The sequence below is a fragment of the Pezoporus wallicus genome, unplaced genomic scaffold (assembly GCF_028554395.1).
Source record: "Pezoporus wallicus isolate ANWC-B61680 ecotype Strahan unplaced genomic scaffold, APGP_CSIRO_Pwel_v1 scaffold_6362, whole genome shotgun sequence".
Classification (NCBI taxonomy): domain Eukaryota; kingdom Metazoa; phylum Chordata; class Aves; order Psittaciformes; family Psittacidae; genus Pezoporus; species Pezoporus wallicus.
In genome coordinates, this window is record NW_026637663.1 from 7098441 (window position 1) to 7113705 (window position 15265).

A 15265-nucleotide genomic window follows, 5' to 3' on the forward strand; every position below is an offset into this window, starting at 1 on the left:
TGCAAAATATGATGGAAACAGAACAATTGGAAATAAATTTTTGAAAGTCAGACAATAGTGATGGCTTTGCATGCTTACATGACTCATTCTTCCCTTTCACATGGGAGTTTCTAGATTGTGTTTGGCCTGAATTAAGCTCCTACTAGGCTTTAAGTTTCAAATCTGGCATTTCTACCAACTGTAATTTTAATAGGTGTAAAAGCATCTTCATCAGCTAAAGAACATCTTTTTGGATCGAGAAGTGTTCATAGTTGATCTTTATTACTCAAAGGCATTTTCACTGTTATTATAGACACCGTTGGTGTAGCCCTCCATCACTTTGCTAAAGTTAGACCCAGAAGCCTCGTGTTATTGAAGTCCAGTCCTGATCAGAACAAGGAAGTGTCAATCATACACCTAAAAACTTATTCAAACACATTTTTCCTCACTTAATGACTGACAATCATCACCCCCCTCATTTTCTCCATATATATAAATACATTAAGTAATTACATTTTTATATGTAAACGTCATTCCTTGAAAAAAGACAAATAAAACCCCATGTTTTCACTCTACAGAAGTTTTCTAATGTATCAATCTGCTACTGCTTCAGTGGTGGGTCAGATGCTCACATTTAGGTTTCATTAATCCTGGCTGTGAGAAGGCACTTGGGTGAAGGGATGGCTGAGGCACTCCTGGCAGCAGGGAGGTACCTGGTGGGTGGAGCACGAGGACAGAGGACAGGAGGTACACAAAAATAGAAACTGGGAGTACCAGGATGTACTGAGGTGTCTAGGTTGCATAGCATTTACAGTACTTTGCTGGTAATGCAGCAACCATTGCTCAAGCATCTGAAAGAAATGGGAAAAAAGGTATTAATTGTGATTGCTTTATTTGGTTAGATAGTCAAACACAAGAAAAGAGCTCCATCATGGTACAACCAAGATCCACACAATGTTTTTCCTGTTCTGCATTTTCTACAAATGTGAGAGCACTTACATAAAAATAGGTATCTGCCTGTGTAGCAAGACATACACGTATGTGTATGTGCACCTACATATCTAAATGTATATAAAAATAACATAGAAGAAACCCTGGGAAAGCATTTTCATATTTCAAAACATTTCAGACAAGGCACTATAGACAGACATGCTCATTAAAAAATATCTGCTTTCCCCTTCATGCCTCTTGAATGAGGGATGATCCAGAAGTAGCTCTGCCCGCAGGACACACTGAAATAGCCTACAAAGGAAAGCAAATGTATACAGAGAATTCTAAGTATGTATCTTGCTTAGAGATTTCAATCTCATTTTTTCCAGGTGGGTAGCATTAAAACATCTGATTTTTGTTATTTAAATTGAGATTATTATATGGGCAAAGGGCATTCATGGTATTTCAATAAATCAAGGTTTACTCCATGTTATGATATTACATATTGCTTTCAGTAACTACAGGATACTTTTAGTTTCCATATTTCACTCTGCTCCACAGGTTATCAAAGTCTTCAGCATTCTCCAGACATTTTCTGTAACTAACCTCTGCATTCATATTTGAGGTCAGAGAAATAGACCATCTCTTGAGAGAAGACAAAAAGGCCTAATCGTCCACCAGCAAATGTTGTATCATAGATTGGTCCAGAATCCACCATGACTTGTTTCCCTTCATACACTAAAACTCTGTAAAGAACAACATAATCTAAATTAGACAAGAAGAATAAAACAGTGTTCAGTGTTGCTGACAGTTCCCAAGAACTAAAACAGAATTAATTTTAACAAGGCACCAGAAAACCCAATTGCATTGTAAGAATCACTTCTCATCTCTATCTCACGCCCACCTGGCTGGCAGCCACAACACATTAATCAGAAGCAGTGGAGCTGTTCCATAAGTAATTTCAAGCACACCATCTGCAAAAGATTTCCCAATTCTTTATTTTGAAGTCATGTCTCCTGGAATGAACTATGTCATGTGCTAGCATTCATTGATAAGCCCTTGTCCCTGTGAACACAGAGGTTAGCACAAGACCTTGCCACATCACTTAGCAAAGTCATCTTCACAGCTGTCTGAATGGCTGATTTATTTATCTTTAGGTGCAAGGGCCAACATCTAAAATTGTAAGAACCATCCCTTGAGTAAAACTAAACATTAATTGGAGATATGCTGAATCTCAATTTCAGACATTTTAAGAGCTTAATGATAGCTGGAAGGGTTTGGACACAAATGACTAGACTAATAATAAATTGGAAAAGAAAGAGAACGTGTGTGTGGGGGGGATGTCTGTAGAGGTTTTGGTGGGCTGGTTTGGGTTTTTGTTGTTTTAGGGGGAAGAGTTGACTGTTTCTTGCAGTGTTTTGGACACCTAACTTGAAGCCAAAAGACCAAGACATTTCTTCATTTTCCTTCTCTATCAGATAGACTGCAGTTCCTTGAGCTTGGATTCTCCAGTTCTCATGGGAGACCTTGAGATAGTCAAAGTTCTTAGGCTCTCAGTCTCTTAAAATAGCTTTAGGGTCAAATAAGAAAAGACTCCATAGTCTGTTAGTTAAAGAAGTCTCTAGAGGAAGGGATCATGGTACTGCTTCAATTAATACATTAGTTATACAAAGCAGAAATACATGGCTTCATAGGAAGACTAAAACACTTAAGCAACTTCCTGTAAATCAAGGATTAGGGAGATTTCTGCTTAGGATGGAATTCATATACAGCACTTGCTATATCTTAAAGTGTCTTATTTTCTGAAAAGTGCCCAAAGAGAAGTATGAAACTGCATCCTGAAATCTGTATTTAACGGCCTGTAAAAAGAACAGCAAAAAGAATGACAGGTTTTCATGTTCAAGTAACCCTATTTAATGTAATCCTCGATATTTCAAAACCCCAAAACATATGGAAAGAGTTTAATAAATCTTTTATCCCACCAAAAAAAAAACAAAACCAAACCAAGAACATGTAGCTCAAAACATGTTAATAAGAAATTGCTGCTTTTGTACAAATAAAATGGTTTCATGACTATATTAGTGAAATGATTGATTTTATTATCTATAAAACCACCCTAAAGAATTAAAGAATTTAATGCCCTGGATCATAGACTTTGTCATGCTAGAATAATTTAATGGGTTACCAGTTGAAACATGCTTTGTCTGACACTAAGAAGATTCTGCAAATGAGGATACAGATAACAGCAACATGAATGAAAAACTCAACTTTCCTTTTGACCTGTATCAGTCAATTCTTTGCACTGCAATACTTTCACGCATAAAGAAATTATTTTCTTTCCAAGAAACAGGTAACTTTTAGCAACTTAGTGCATCCAGATTTGTTTACCCTTTCTCTCTTACAGCAAAACGAATAACTGCTATAAGCACAAACAAGACCTTAAGAGGTAAGTTCATACTCTGCCACATGGAAAACACCCTTTATAGGTCCTGTAGTTAGTAGAAGATAAAATTGACAGGGACAGTTAATGCTCATTCTTTGGAATATTAGATAAGCAGCTGGGCTCTAAGGAAAGTCATATGACATAGCACCTTGTTGTGTGCATTACAGATGTGCACATAGCTACTTCTGCAGCATTCCATATAAGCCACTATGGGAGACAGGATGCTGAAGTAGACAAGCCATTGGCCTACTTCCCTGTGGCAATTCTGATGGTTCTGATTAATTTCATTCATTCAAATTCCAGAGGCTGCGGAGGAATCTCGTGTTCTAATCTTGCTTTAGTTTTGCTCTGGAATTTTTGGTTCCTTTACAGAAAAGCTTTTTTTTTCTTTTTTCCCAGAAATTTCTTGCTTTCTTTAATTCAATAATATTTATCTGATGTACATACTGAACCATCCAGACTAAATTGAAAACAGCTGAAAAGAAAAATAACTTATTCTAAGGGTAACAAAATGCCCCCAAAATACTATAACAAACTGTCACACAAGTATTATCATTATCAGAACTGACAAAGAAACTGATAGCATAGCTCTTACACCAAGAGAGACAAAAGTTTTGCTACTAGAAAATAGAGGTGCAGAAACATTTCTTACTTTATTAATCCTGTTTTAGGTCTATGAATCAAATGCCACCGGTAAGCAGTATAATCTTTCCAGCCAATGTTCTTGGGATCATGCCACAATGTGCGCACCTACAGTAGGAATACAAATGGCTTATTAGAACAGACTGTGCTCCAGTACATCCACTATAGAAACTGTACTTGCAGCCAAAGCTCATTTGCTGCAGAGCATGAAACTGAAAATAGTGTTTAATATTCAATGGTATGGTCCCCAAACCTCTCTTATAGGGGCAGAGTAATGAATATTTACATCTTAAATTATTGATCAGTTACTCATCTGTAGTTTCATAGCTGAAGTCACTGAAGACCATTACAGCATCAAACCTGACTTCCCTTAGGAAGTCCTGCCTTTGTTTGCACATACACACCCATGCTGCCAGAGTCAGTGTTAACTTTCCTATTTGTATGAGTGACTCCACCAAAGAAGAGGGATTGCAGCTTGCACAGATGTTACTGCCTGTGGTCTGCTCCTTGAAATTGCTTCCACTCAGTCAGGGTCCTCTTCCTGCAAGGAGCCCCTAAGTTCTAAATTCCCATCTACACACAAAGCTCAACTAATTTCCAAAAGGCATGAATTTCTTCCACGACTGGGCCCTATTTGGAGCAGCACCAGTTTTTCCTCACTGTTTTCATTTATTTTCTCTTTGGCTGTCACTGGCTACTGAACTCCACGTATAATCGAAACAAGCTGGAACGCCAAAGAAGCAAGTGCCAATACAGAGTTCACAAAGGATTTGTGGATAACTGAGACCTCTCACTCCTTTCTTTGGACCACATCACATTTTCCCTTTTGTAATTTTTTCCACTTATAGTTTTTTATACTTGTAATGTTTTCTTTGAAACACAATGCAAATATTATTGACACTAGTAATGTGGGAATTGAAGAAAAGCTGATAAATGTCTACAAAAATTGAGGTGGGAAAAGAAATTCTTTGAGACACCTCCCTTATTCTTAAAATAGTTGTCATGCACTGTTGGCCTGAAGTTTTAAATCTCTCACCTGTCCAGGTGTGTTTCCTGTGTGCCAGAGGGCATTTCTCAAGTGTTCACCAGCACCAGTTGTTGAATTTACTACTTTGAGTGACACACCAGAATAGCCATAAGCCCTGGTGGGTTTGTCCTCCCAGTAGGTTTGAGTGACCTGCTTCCACATGAGAACATAAAACCGACTGCTGGACTGGTAGCCAAACACAAAGCCAGCATAATCATCATCACGATCTGTGTTAACATAGAATGTCCCACTGAAGTCAACAGAGCTGAACTCATCATAGCCTGGGAGAAGACAAAAGCGACAAACCATTGAGTTACCATGCTGAGCCCAGCCACCCACACCAAAGAGTGCCAGGTCTATCCTGAGTTTTGCTAGAAGTCATAAACTATCCTTTTGAGTTTTCTTACCTGTAGGAGAGGAAGTAATTACACTTGCCTACCTATTACATGGAGGCTTCTGGAGGGAAATAAGTTGTTTACAAGGGACATTGAAGACAGCAGGCACTATACTTATATCAAGTTCTTCAACTGGGTATTTTATGTGTGTTACAGTCAGTAATCAGATAAATAGTCAAAGGCAAACAGCATTGACCTGGTTTTCATTTGGGCATATACATTGTTCCCATACTTGCTTGCAGCACCAAAAAGGTGTGTTTATCTACCTTTTTACTTTTTCCTTTCCTTATCACCAGATCACTGGTTCATTTTCTGAAGACAACACCTGACTTCAGATACTCACCTACAGCTATTCCAGGATCAGAGTTGGCAGTCTGTACCAGTTCCTTGCCTTGGTGGCGAATAACCCAGTTGGGATCAATCTGAGCTGTTCCCTTGGGGTCCAGTGGGACCATCTGGAACTTTCTGAAATCAGTCTCACTTATAGCATTGTTTTCAGGGCAAACATCATAAATATCTGGGACATTGTCATCGTCAAAGTCATCTTTGCAAATATCACCTCTGCCATCACCTATAAGCAATGTGAATAAACAGATGCAATCGTTAACAATTTATCCAGCCTTCCTAGGAGCTCTCCCAGTGATGGAAGAAATTTATGATAAACATAAGTATGTTATTCTCTTGTTTCTCAAAGAACACTCCGAATGACTCCAAAGAAAACTTCATTCTCTAAAAGTCAATTTGATATTTTGCTGGTAATGACTGGAAGAAATCATCAACTTAGATCAGGGCCAAAATCGTCAATAAACTGTCCTGTCAGTGGTTTATGACAATGATCAATCTGGCCCCAGACCACATGCTGCTTTGGAATCAGGGTGGGAAAAGTTGGAAGTTTACTATGTCTATGTAATTCACTAATTCTTGTATTACATTTTCAGTTTGATTTGTCCCAGATGTGGATACAATGCCACATTAATATGTGCAGTGTAAATGAATTCAAACAATAGCATTAAAAACTTAATCTTCCTGCACATTGCTAAATCTGTATATACTATTGAAGATATTAAATATTTTCAGACTTTTAGCTCTGTCTCAAGATTTGTTCCATCTAAGGTGCTTCAGACTGCAGAAGTGTCACCCAGATGTCAAAAGAAAGTGGAGACAGTATTGCAGTAAAATACTGCAATATTTTGTAGTATTTTGAAAGACACTCTTAGTCCTTTACTCGTGGGTAGAGCAACTTGTCTTAAAGAAAACGTGGTGCTTCAGAAAAATGTAAGAAAAAATAAAGAAGCACTGTATCCAATAGGACTAGTCTTGGAGAAATGGAAATCCTAAGTTTTGTTACATGAATTGCATAAGTTTTTAGAGAACCTAAAAATACATCCATAGAGTTCAGCTACAGTTGTGCTTCTGCCCAGTACTTTTACTATACTCAGTATTTTTAAAAAAAGACAAAAAATTATTTCCTTTCTTAATTTACCAATAATATTGGAGAGATGTCTTGCCTTGAACAGTAGGTGTGGAAAGAAGGCATCTAAAAAAAAACTCATTGCCAATGCCACTATTATTCAGTGGCATATAACAATACAAACACTTGAAAATATAGCAGAAAATCTTTGCTAGACAAGTACAGAAACAAATTTGCAAATGGCTCCAACTTTTATAACAGAAACCACTGGATATTACACTGGGTACTAACATAAAACCAGAACTGTCAGCTAATTTGTTTCTATCCTCATGCAGCTGTGCAGCTGCTTTTAAGGTATTTGTGACTGCTCTAAGAACATGGGAATTAACACAATAGGAAATAGCAATGATCCAGCTCATTCAATACTGACCTGCTACTAGATGCTTCACAGACAAATGGAAAGCTACATAATTAAGCCTAACCAGCACAGCATTGTCCAAGTATAAAGCTTTCACAGAGAAAGCAGCAGAATGAGCTTTAGGCAACAGCCAAAAAAAACCAACACAAAAAAGTCAGGAAAAGATGAAGCATCTAGTATCTCAAAGACACTCTGCAGTTCAGATACATGGTAAAATGGTCCCATTTTCCACTCTGGCAATCAGCCATGGAGAACTTCAATCCTGACCAGCTGTGTGCTCCTGCACCTGTTTGTCTTGGTACTTATTGGAGAAAAGAGAATGAATTTCCAATTTTATTCTCTTTGCCAATATGAAAGAGGTAATTCTTGAGTCACAGGAGAATCTAATTATTTGCTGAAAAGTCCTGCTGATGTTCATTTGGTACTGAGCTGCTGCTGACTACATTGACTCTATGTCAAGGAAAGTTAGAAAGTGTTTGTTTACCCAGCCATGTCCAAGAGCTCTCTCCAGGGCCTCATCTTCATATGCTATAGCTCACATCTTCAGAGCATGGGAGCATCTTTTGGCTTTATTTATTGCTTTTCCAAGACTTCTGTTGGACCTACCACTAATGACAGTGATGAGCTGGCTAAACTGTTTATATTTATGCTTTTTGCGATCCTTACTCCATACTTAAATGCAGCCTCCCTCAAGACCCAGATGACAGATGACTACAACAAGCTATCCCAGTTTGGGGGCACCTTTATTCTGAAATACTTCTGAAATTAAGGGGTGATTCCAGAGACTGGCAAGTACAACTATATTCCAAATATATAATTGGACTGAAGGGTTAAGTAATTTAAAAACTACTACTGACTACAAACTTCCTACTGCCAGAGGGAAAAGAGTCAGTGCTCAGAATTTTATCTTTCTAAAGGTACCTAAAACTGTATTGTGTAGGTACCAAATTCTTCTTCCAATCTCACCATGGAATGACTCCAGCAAGCTGTATAACTCAGAACAGAAATTGCTCACCTGTATTTACTACAAGGGCCATTACTTGTAGACATATTATGCTGGTTTTCAATAGATCATAAATGTTTTCTAAATGACATTTATGATTATGAAACTGTCATCACTATTTCATTACTGAAATACCGCCAAGCACAGAGAAAGGCTGTTTGAGAGTAACCAGCAACATTTTACCACAGAATTGGAGAAAAGAACAATTGTATATCCATTTTTTGAACTGTGATATGACTATTTTAAAAACAGACATGTACATCATTGAGACATATTTAAGGCTACTTATAAAGCAAATTTGAGAAAAGCTGCTCACAGAAACTCTTTTTTGTTGTTGTTGTTGTTGTGTTTTTTTTTTTTACCAAAACAGTTAAAAATTAAAAAGAAGCTTAGACCTAAAAAACCTGGTGAAATAGTCTGGTTTTCAAAATAAAGCAGAGCAGTAAACCATATTCTTTTCTTATTCTGATTTTCAGAATATAATGTTTGGAAAGAAAAACAGCTAATTTTTAACTTTTTAAAACTTCTATTTGAAATATTTTCCCAGATTTTTAATATTTCAATTCAAAGGGAATATCATAAGTATACAAAAAAAATGGTTTTTTTTCTTTTTGTATTTGTTAAAGATGTTCTTCTGTTCTACTGCTCTGACCCTGGACCAAACTGGACAGTTCAGTTCCACTGAAGTCGATAGTGTCTCAAATGTCAAAAACAGCATGGTTTGAGCTGAAGTCTCTCTCTTTATCATATATTAATAATCCAAGATCATCGGATACTAAGAACTAAATTAAATAGATATGCTATTGTTCTTACCATCAGAATCCTCCTGCTCAGGGTTGTATCTAAGACGACAATTGTCCCTGTCATCTGGGACACCATCATTATCATCATCAGGATCACAGGCATCTCCTTTACCATCTTTATCATGGTCAGCCTGGTTTGCATTGGGGATGTAAGGGCAGTTATCCTGGTTGTTCTGGTGGCCATCTTCATCTATGTCCTCATTGTTGTCACACTGGTCACCAACAAGGTCATTATCTGCATCAGTCTACCCAAAAAAATTTGAAGAGTAAATTTATTAGGGTTACTAAACATTTTCAAACTAGTATGGCCACTTATCCTGCCATCAGTGCACAAGATCTGGTCCCAAAGACATTTCCAGGGCAAGTCTTTGGCCACAATCATCTTCATTGTTCTCATTCTAGAGATCACAAGGGAGTGTCAGTCTGGGCAGCACATTTTCTTATTGCTTCTGTACACTTGACATTACTTATCTGCACATCAACCAGCAAACTCAGACATATCAAATGTAGCCCTGAGGCTGTAATCACTTGCCATGGGACAATAAAGCAGTTCACCAAAGGCTTAAAGATGAATTGAAAGACATCATCACCCTTACTTCCATTTCATCTACTACTGCTACTGCTGAACCCAGAACAATCTGCTGCAAAGAGATCTGACAACCTGAGATGTGAATATTAGCAATACAGGTCCTCTTCTTCAGCTCTACAGTAAACAGGGACTGATAACAATTTTCATGTTCTTTTCTCTACTCTTGTTCTGATATTACTATTAAGGAAATGATCTCTAACATTTACCTGGTCTGGATTATGCATCAAGGGACAATTATCACACTGATCACCAACTCCATCACCATCTGTATCACTCTGGTCTGTGTTATAGACGTAAGGACAATTATCTCGTTCATTAAAAATGTCTATGAAGGAAAAAAAAAAAAGGAAAAAAGATTGAAAAGATCAGAAAAAATCAGAATGATATAGCATCCAGCACAGCCAGCCACACACACAACTGTAGGAGTCACTAGTAAAGAAGGAAGGCTCTTAAGGGGTTCACAAGTTTTCTGAATACTGCAACATACTGGCATATCTCTCTGGAAAGGATAAAAGAACCATTTCGTATATTATATGGCCCCTGGATGTTTGCATAATTTTTTCAGCCAATAGCATATGATTACACTTCAAATTTTCTTCAAATTCAGATCTATCTCTAAGTATTACTAAGAACCTGAAGATCGCAGGGATGAGAGGACTTCAAAATGTTCAGAAGTTCAAGTCAAATAAGCATCCAGAAGTTTAAACTGTTACTGAAGGAAATACAAAACTGGATTCCTTCAGCTTCTAGTACTTCCTTATTCTCACAATTTTTTGAGAGACATTTAAGTGCTTTCCTCCCCTCCATAAATCTGATCAAATATGAGTTATATAGGCATGCACTGGTAGATGAAATAAGCACCTTTAGTATTATTTTAAGACACACAAAAATGTGTATTTGGATTACTGTGGGCTTTGCTTTACACTTATAGCAAAGAGGATTGATTTCCTACAGGCATTGTCTTAAATGCCTGGATGTTCTGATGCTATTTTACCTCCCTAAAAAGGAAAAAAGAAGTCAACAGAAATGTTATATTAGACACTGATTACTTTGGAACACAGACAAATATTTTTTTCTTAGGGTTACACTGATAAAAGACTTGCTGTGAATTATTCTTCAATAATATCCATTGTAGTTATCTAGGGACTTTCTGGCTACACAGAACAGATGAAATTCAGGTCTTCTTTTCTGCCTTTTTGAGCTGCTATGCCCAATTTTATTCCATGTATAAAAGCAGGTAGCCCATCTTACTGGACATAAAGCAAAGTATACTCATGGAACAGCATATAATTTGCAAAATTGAAAGCATACCATCTCCATCAATATCCACAGCACATGAGTCACCCTCCCCATTATTGTCTGTGTCAATCTGAGCAGGGTTGTGCACATAGGGGCAATTATCACAGCGGTCACCAACTTCATCCTTGTCATAATCGAACTGACGAGGGTTGAACAGAAGAGGGCAATTGTCCTAAGTAAGAAGAAATAGAAGATTTCAGAATATAAATCACAACTCATGCGAGCATACTATGAAGTGGTAATTCTTCCTTTTAGGCTTGGACAGAGGCCAAAAAAAAAAAAAACAACCAAAAATCAAACTATTAATTTACATTTTTTTTAATGCACAAGCTGTACTTTCACTGAAAATCTTGGTGGTAATGGGGTGCCATCTGGACAGACTGATTCACTAGCTGGTTTAGTACATGATGTGAATGTGTTCATATATCACTAGGATAGCAATAGGCATTTTAAGTTGGATCTCTATTCATATTTCAACAAAAGTGTATTACTTGTACGTGCATTATTTTATTAAAAAAGACAAAACCAGAACATGTTGCAAAATCAGGCCAATTTCAGCTGCATTTTATATTTTCTGAGAAAAAAATAATTATTACTCTGAGGGGTTTTTTTTGGAACAAACTAGCAATAATATTCTCACTTTTAAAACCACATATTTTGATTTTTCAATTTAAAAAAGGATCAACATTTTTGTGGGTTCTGCTATACTGTGTATGATAGTAAGATGTAAAATGTTTCAAAAAAGCAAAGTTAATTTTAAATACTATCATTGACTCAGAATATTTTTTCCCTGGGACCATGCCTTTTAGGGGAATTTTGAAAATTTTTTTTAGTTTGTTCCCTAATTTGGAAGTTTGCCAGAACAAAAACTCTTATGTTTCACACATCCTCAAATTACACATGGGCTTTTGCACAGGCACAAGGAAGTACTTGGTGTGGAAAGCAAAGAACAATAAAACCAAACCTAATTAGTTTTAGTGAGGGTTACATCAGCATCATGGAATCTGAACAGAAGTCATATGGAAAAAAAATTTAAACTCTTTTTTTTCTGCTAAAGCAAAAATGATTTACTAGGAAATAGCCTTTTCACACATTTTAAATTCCTCAGAAATAAATTATATACTCGAGGACAAGATGTAGTGGCAATTAAAAAAATATATTGTTCATAAAACAATTGTTCTGGCTACAATTTTTTTAAATCTATGTACTAAATCATATTCTTTTATCAAATTATTCTTTTGTTTTTGAAATCTTCCAAACAGAAACATTACATGAACACAGGCCTAACCCAACTTTGACCATCTGAAGCTCTAGGGCATCTAGGCTTCCTCTGAAGGAAACAAAGAGGCGCAGTGAACTCCTAAAACCAATTCACTCATTCTCAACATGTTCAGAACAGGCAGGGTGAATCCCACTCTGGTGGATCCTCTGTCCTTTTGCTGGATGTGCAGGGAGAACAAGTTTAGACTGACTGTCTACCTTTTGGACTCTACGGGAAAATTAATTTCAGTTTTGCTGGCAGATGTAGAGGAGTAAAGTATGAACCAGGCTAGGTACTTTCTCCCTGTCATTTGCCATTGATGCTGGCTGTGTTTACAGTTGTTATTATTACCCATCATCCCTTGTTTCCAACATAGCTCAGATGTAGTATTTACCAGCTTTTCAAATACGATGGACCTATCATCCTCCCATTGCAAAATACAGAAGCCAAAGCTACTTTCCATTGGTCTGTTTTTATGCACACAACTGAACCCAGAACTGATATGGAGAACATAATTCACACCCAGGTTCCCCAGGCTGCTTTGCTCTTCACAGTGCTACTCTCCTTTGACCAAACACAGCTTTACCATGTACCAGATATCATCCAGGAAAGGCAGTGCAGAGTAACTCAGCTGAAGTTCTGGACAATAAAGCTCTCATCTATTGTAATGGTTTTTGTTAAAGCCAGTTGTTTAGGTCAAGTGTACTGAAGACACAGAAACATATCTTACTTTGTCATCTTCAACACCATCATTGTCATCATCCTCATCACAGGCATCTCCTTTGCCATCTTTATCAAAGTCTTCTTGGCCAGAATTAGGCAGAAGGGGGCAGTTATCCTGGCCAAAAGAAATAATCAGTGCATTATGTTTATATTATGTCAGAATGACTTGCCTGGGCAAAAAAGTAGATATGCTACACCAGAGACTATAAAACAAGATCAATCACAAATACTTTTTAAAGTGCCTGTTTGTTTGCTGCCAAAGATAGTAGTTCATTTGCTGCTTTCATATTGTAAAGTAAGTGAAATGCATCTGCAAATCATTCTATTTCCCACCTCTCCTGTCAAAGCAATGTTTCCAGTAAATTTAAGATGAAACCATCTAGCAGAGAACAAGCACACCACATGCACACGCATGAACTCTTACATCAACTTTTTATAGACAACTCATGAAGTTTGTTTGAAGATTACAAATAAAATGACCAGGTTTGGCTGCCAGAAAAATAAAGACACAAGCCAGGAGATGATCTTCAGAAATAGTTGCTCATATGGAAAGTTACTGTAACAAAGTAGTATGAAGCAATGAAGGGGCACACTGTTAGAAAGGGGTTTGGAAAAAGTGCCTTTATACTGTTCAGCAGAGTACCTTGGCAATCTCATGCTCCCATAGAATTGAAAACAAAAGGCAAATGAACCTCCATTTTGTATCACAGCTTTGTAAAGAACAATTAAATGAGCAAGTCTTACGTTACACTGAAAAAAAAAAAGAAGTGGTTTATCAAAATTTTAAGATGTATTCCATTTAAAAATACTAGAATCAGCTAAAAATTGATTGCAATTCAACCACTGGCTAAGAATATGTCTGTTATTCTCACTCATCACATTCTGTGTCTACTGTATCAAAACTGAACCTGCCAACTGCATGCAGAAATACCTTTTTCGTAACACATACCTTAAGAAAATTAATACCATAGTAAGATTCCTAGCCATGTTTTCAATCTCAGTGCTTCTAATAATGTAAGTAATTCAAGTAGACGAGAACTAGAAAATTTGTGATAAATATCAAAATCCCAATGCAACTCCAATTTTTATTTTTTTTTTTTATGGCACTTTTATGCCAAATACCTGCGAACAGCCTGACTCAACCAACTCAACATTGGTTGCCAATGATACAAAAAAATCCTTATTTTGAAATAGTGAAAGAAATTAGTTGAAGCTTTCCCAATCACTTTGTATGTTTGTATTTATGTATTTCTTTCTGCATTCTCTATAGATTTGAGTCCAGTTTCATCCAAATCAAGTAGTAAGGTAGAGACATCATGGGCAGCAAGCTCCTATAAACTTAAGAAAAGGAGATAACAGGACAGAGAAGAGAGATCCTACCAGTGCACTCTAGAAATTTGTTATTAAGATACTAGAAAGAACTTAGACATCGCACCTTCCACCTGGGAACTCAAACCTTGAGGCACAAACCTAGTGGAAAATAGGCATCTCTAGTTCACCTATTGACAAAGTTGTGTGTTGGTATGACAAATATTAATGAAAAAATTATACTTTCATGTGAATGAAAATAAAATTCACACTAAAAGATATTGCTAAGGTTTTGTTTTTATTTACATCTACTTGCTTTATACATATAGCTTTGATTAGACAATAAGTTAATTTTCAATCATTATTAGCTGAAGAAAGCAGCATTGTTTTTTCCTTTTTAATTGAGTTACTCAACCTCAGTATTTCATAATGAATATAAATACCTGAAAATACCTGCCTTTTTTAAGGTTTTTTGGAAGGGCTGGAAAGGGAGCCCTTAAATGAAATACTTGTGTCTATTAGAATGACACGTATATTAGAGAAACCATGAATCAACCTTTGGAAACAGTTTTTCTAATGGGTTAAGCATGTTGATTTTTTGTGAAAAGTAATCCTTTGCTTTACATCTTGAGTCAATATGTTGCAGATTCTGATGACAGGAACTGAAAAAGAATACATGCACTGCAATTGCTCAATTGTCTGGATCCACAATGAACAGACATCGACTACAGTGAGGAAGATCAACATTTGAGGCTCAAATTTCCACCAGAAACTATCCTGCTGATAAAGCCTAGACTCACAAGTTCAAAAGGATTACAATCGAGTGACCTGATTCTCTCAAACAGCCTGTTTTCAAACTTTTCCTATTCTCTTGATTTGTATTTGGTTTTTTTTAAACCACTGGAGTGGTCTAGAACTCAAGTAATTTTGGTATTTCTTTCCTCATTTTTTAAGTATCCAAGCACGTTCACCTGCCAGCTTAATGAACGCAACCACCAGCTTGATGCTGAGAAGTGTTACTCAACTATTTAGAA

General features: G+C 36.7%; 1 protein-coding gene across 1 annotated transcript in view; it reads right to left on the reverse strand.

Annotated features, from left to right (window-relative positions):
• Positions 1 to 262: 262 nt before the first annotated feature.
• THBS2 (thrombospondin 2) overlaps positions 263 to 15265 on the reverse strand; it is a 30274-nt gene continuing 15271 nt past the window's right edge. Inside the window, exons 13-21 of the mRNA XM_057406967.1 lie at positions 12931 to 13038; positions 10952 to 11111; positions 9847 to 9965; positions 9062 to 9296; positions 5760 to 5987; positions 5031 to 5302; positions 4005 to 4102; positions 1516 to 1655; positions 263 to 830 (exon numbers count right to left, since the gene is read on the reverse strand). Coding sequence (XP_057262950.1) covers positions 823 to 830; positions 1516 to 1655; positions 4005 to 4102; positions 5031 to 5302; positions 5760 to 5987; positions 9062 to 9296; positions 9847 to 9965; positions 10952 to 11111; positions 12931 to 13038 — 1368 coding nt within the window. The 3' untranslated portion in view covers positions 263 to 822. The remainder of the gene's footprint in view (positions 831 to 1515; positions 1656 to 4004; positions 4103 to 5030; positions 5303 to 5759; positions 5988 to 9061; positions 9297 to 9846; positions 9966 to 10951; positions 11112 to 12930; positions 13039 to 15265) is intronic.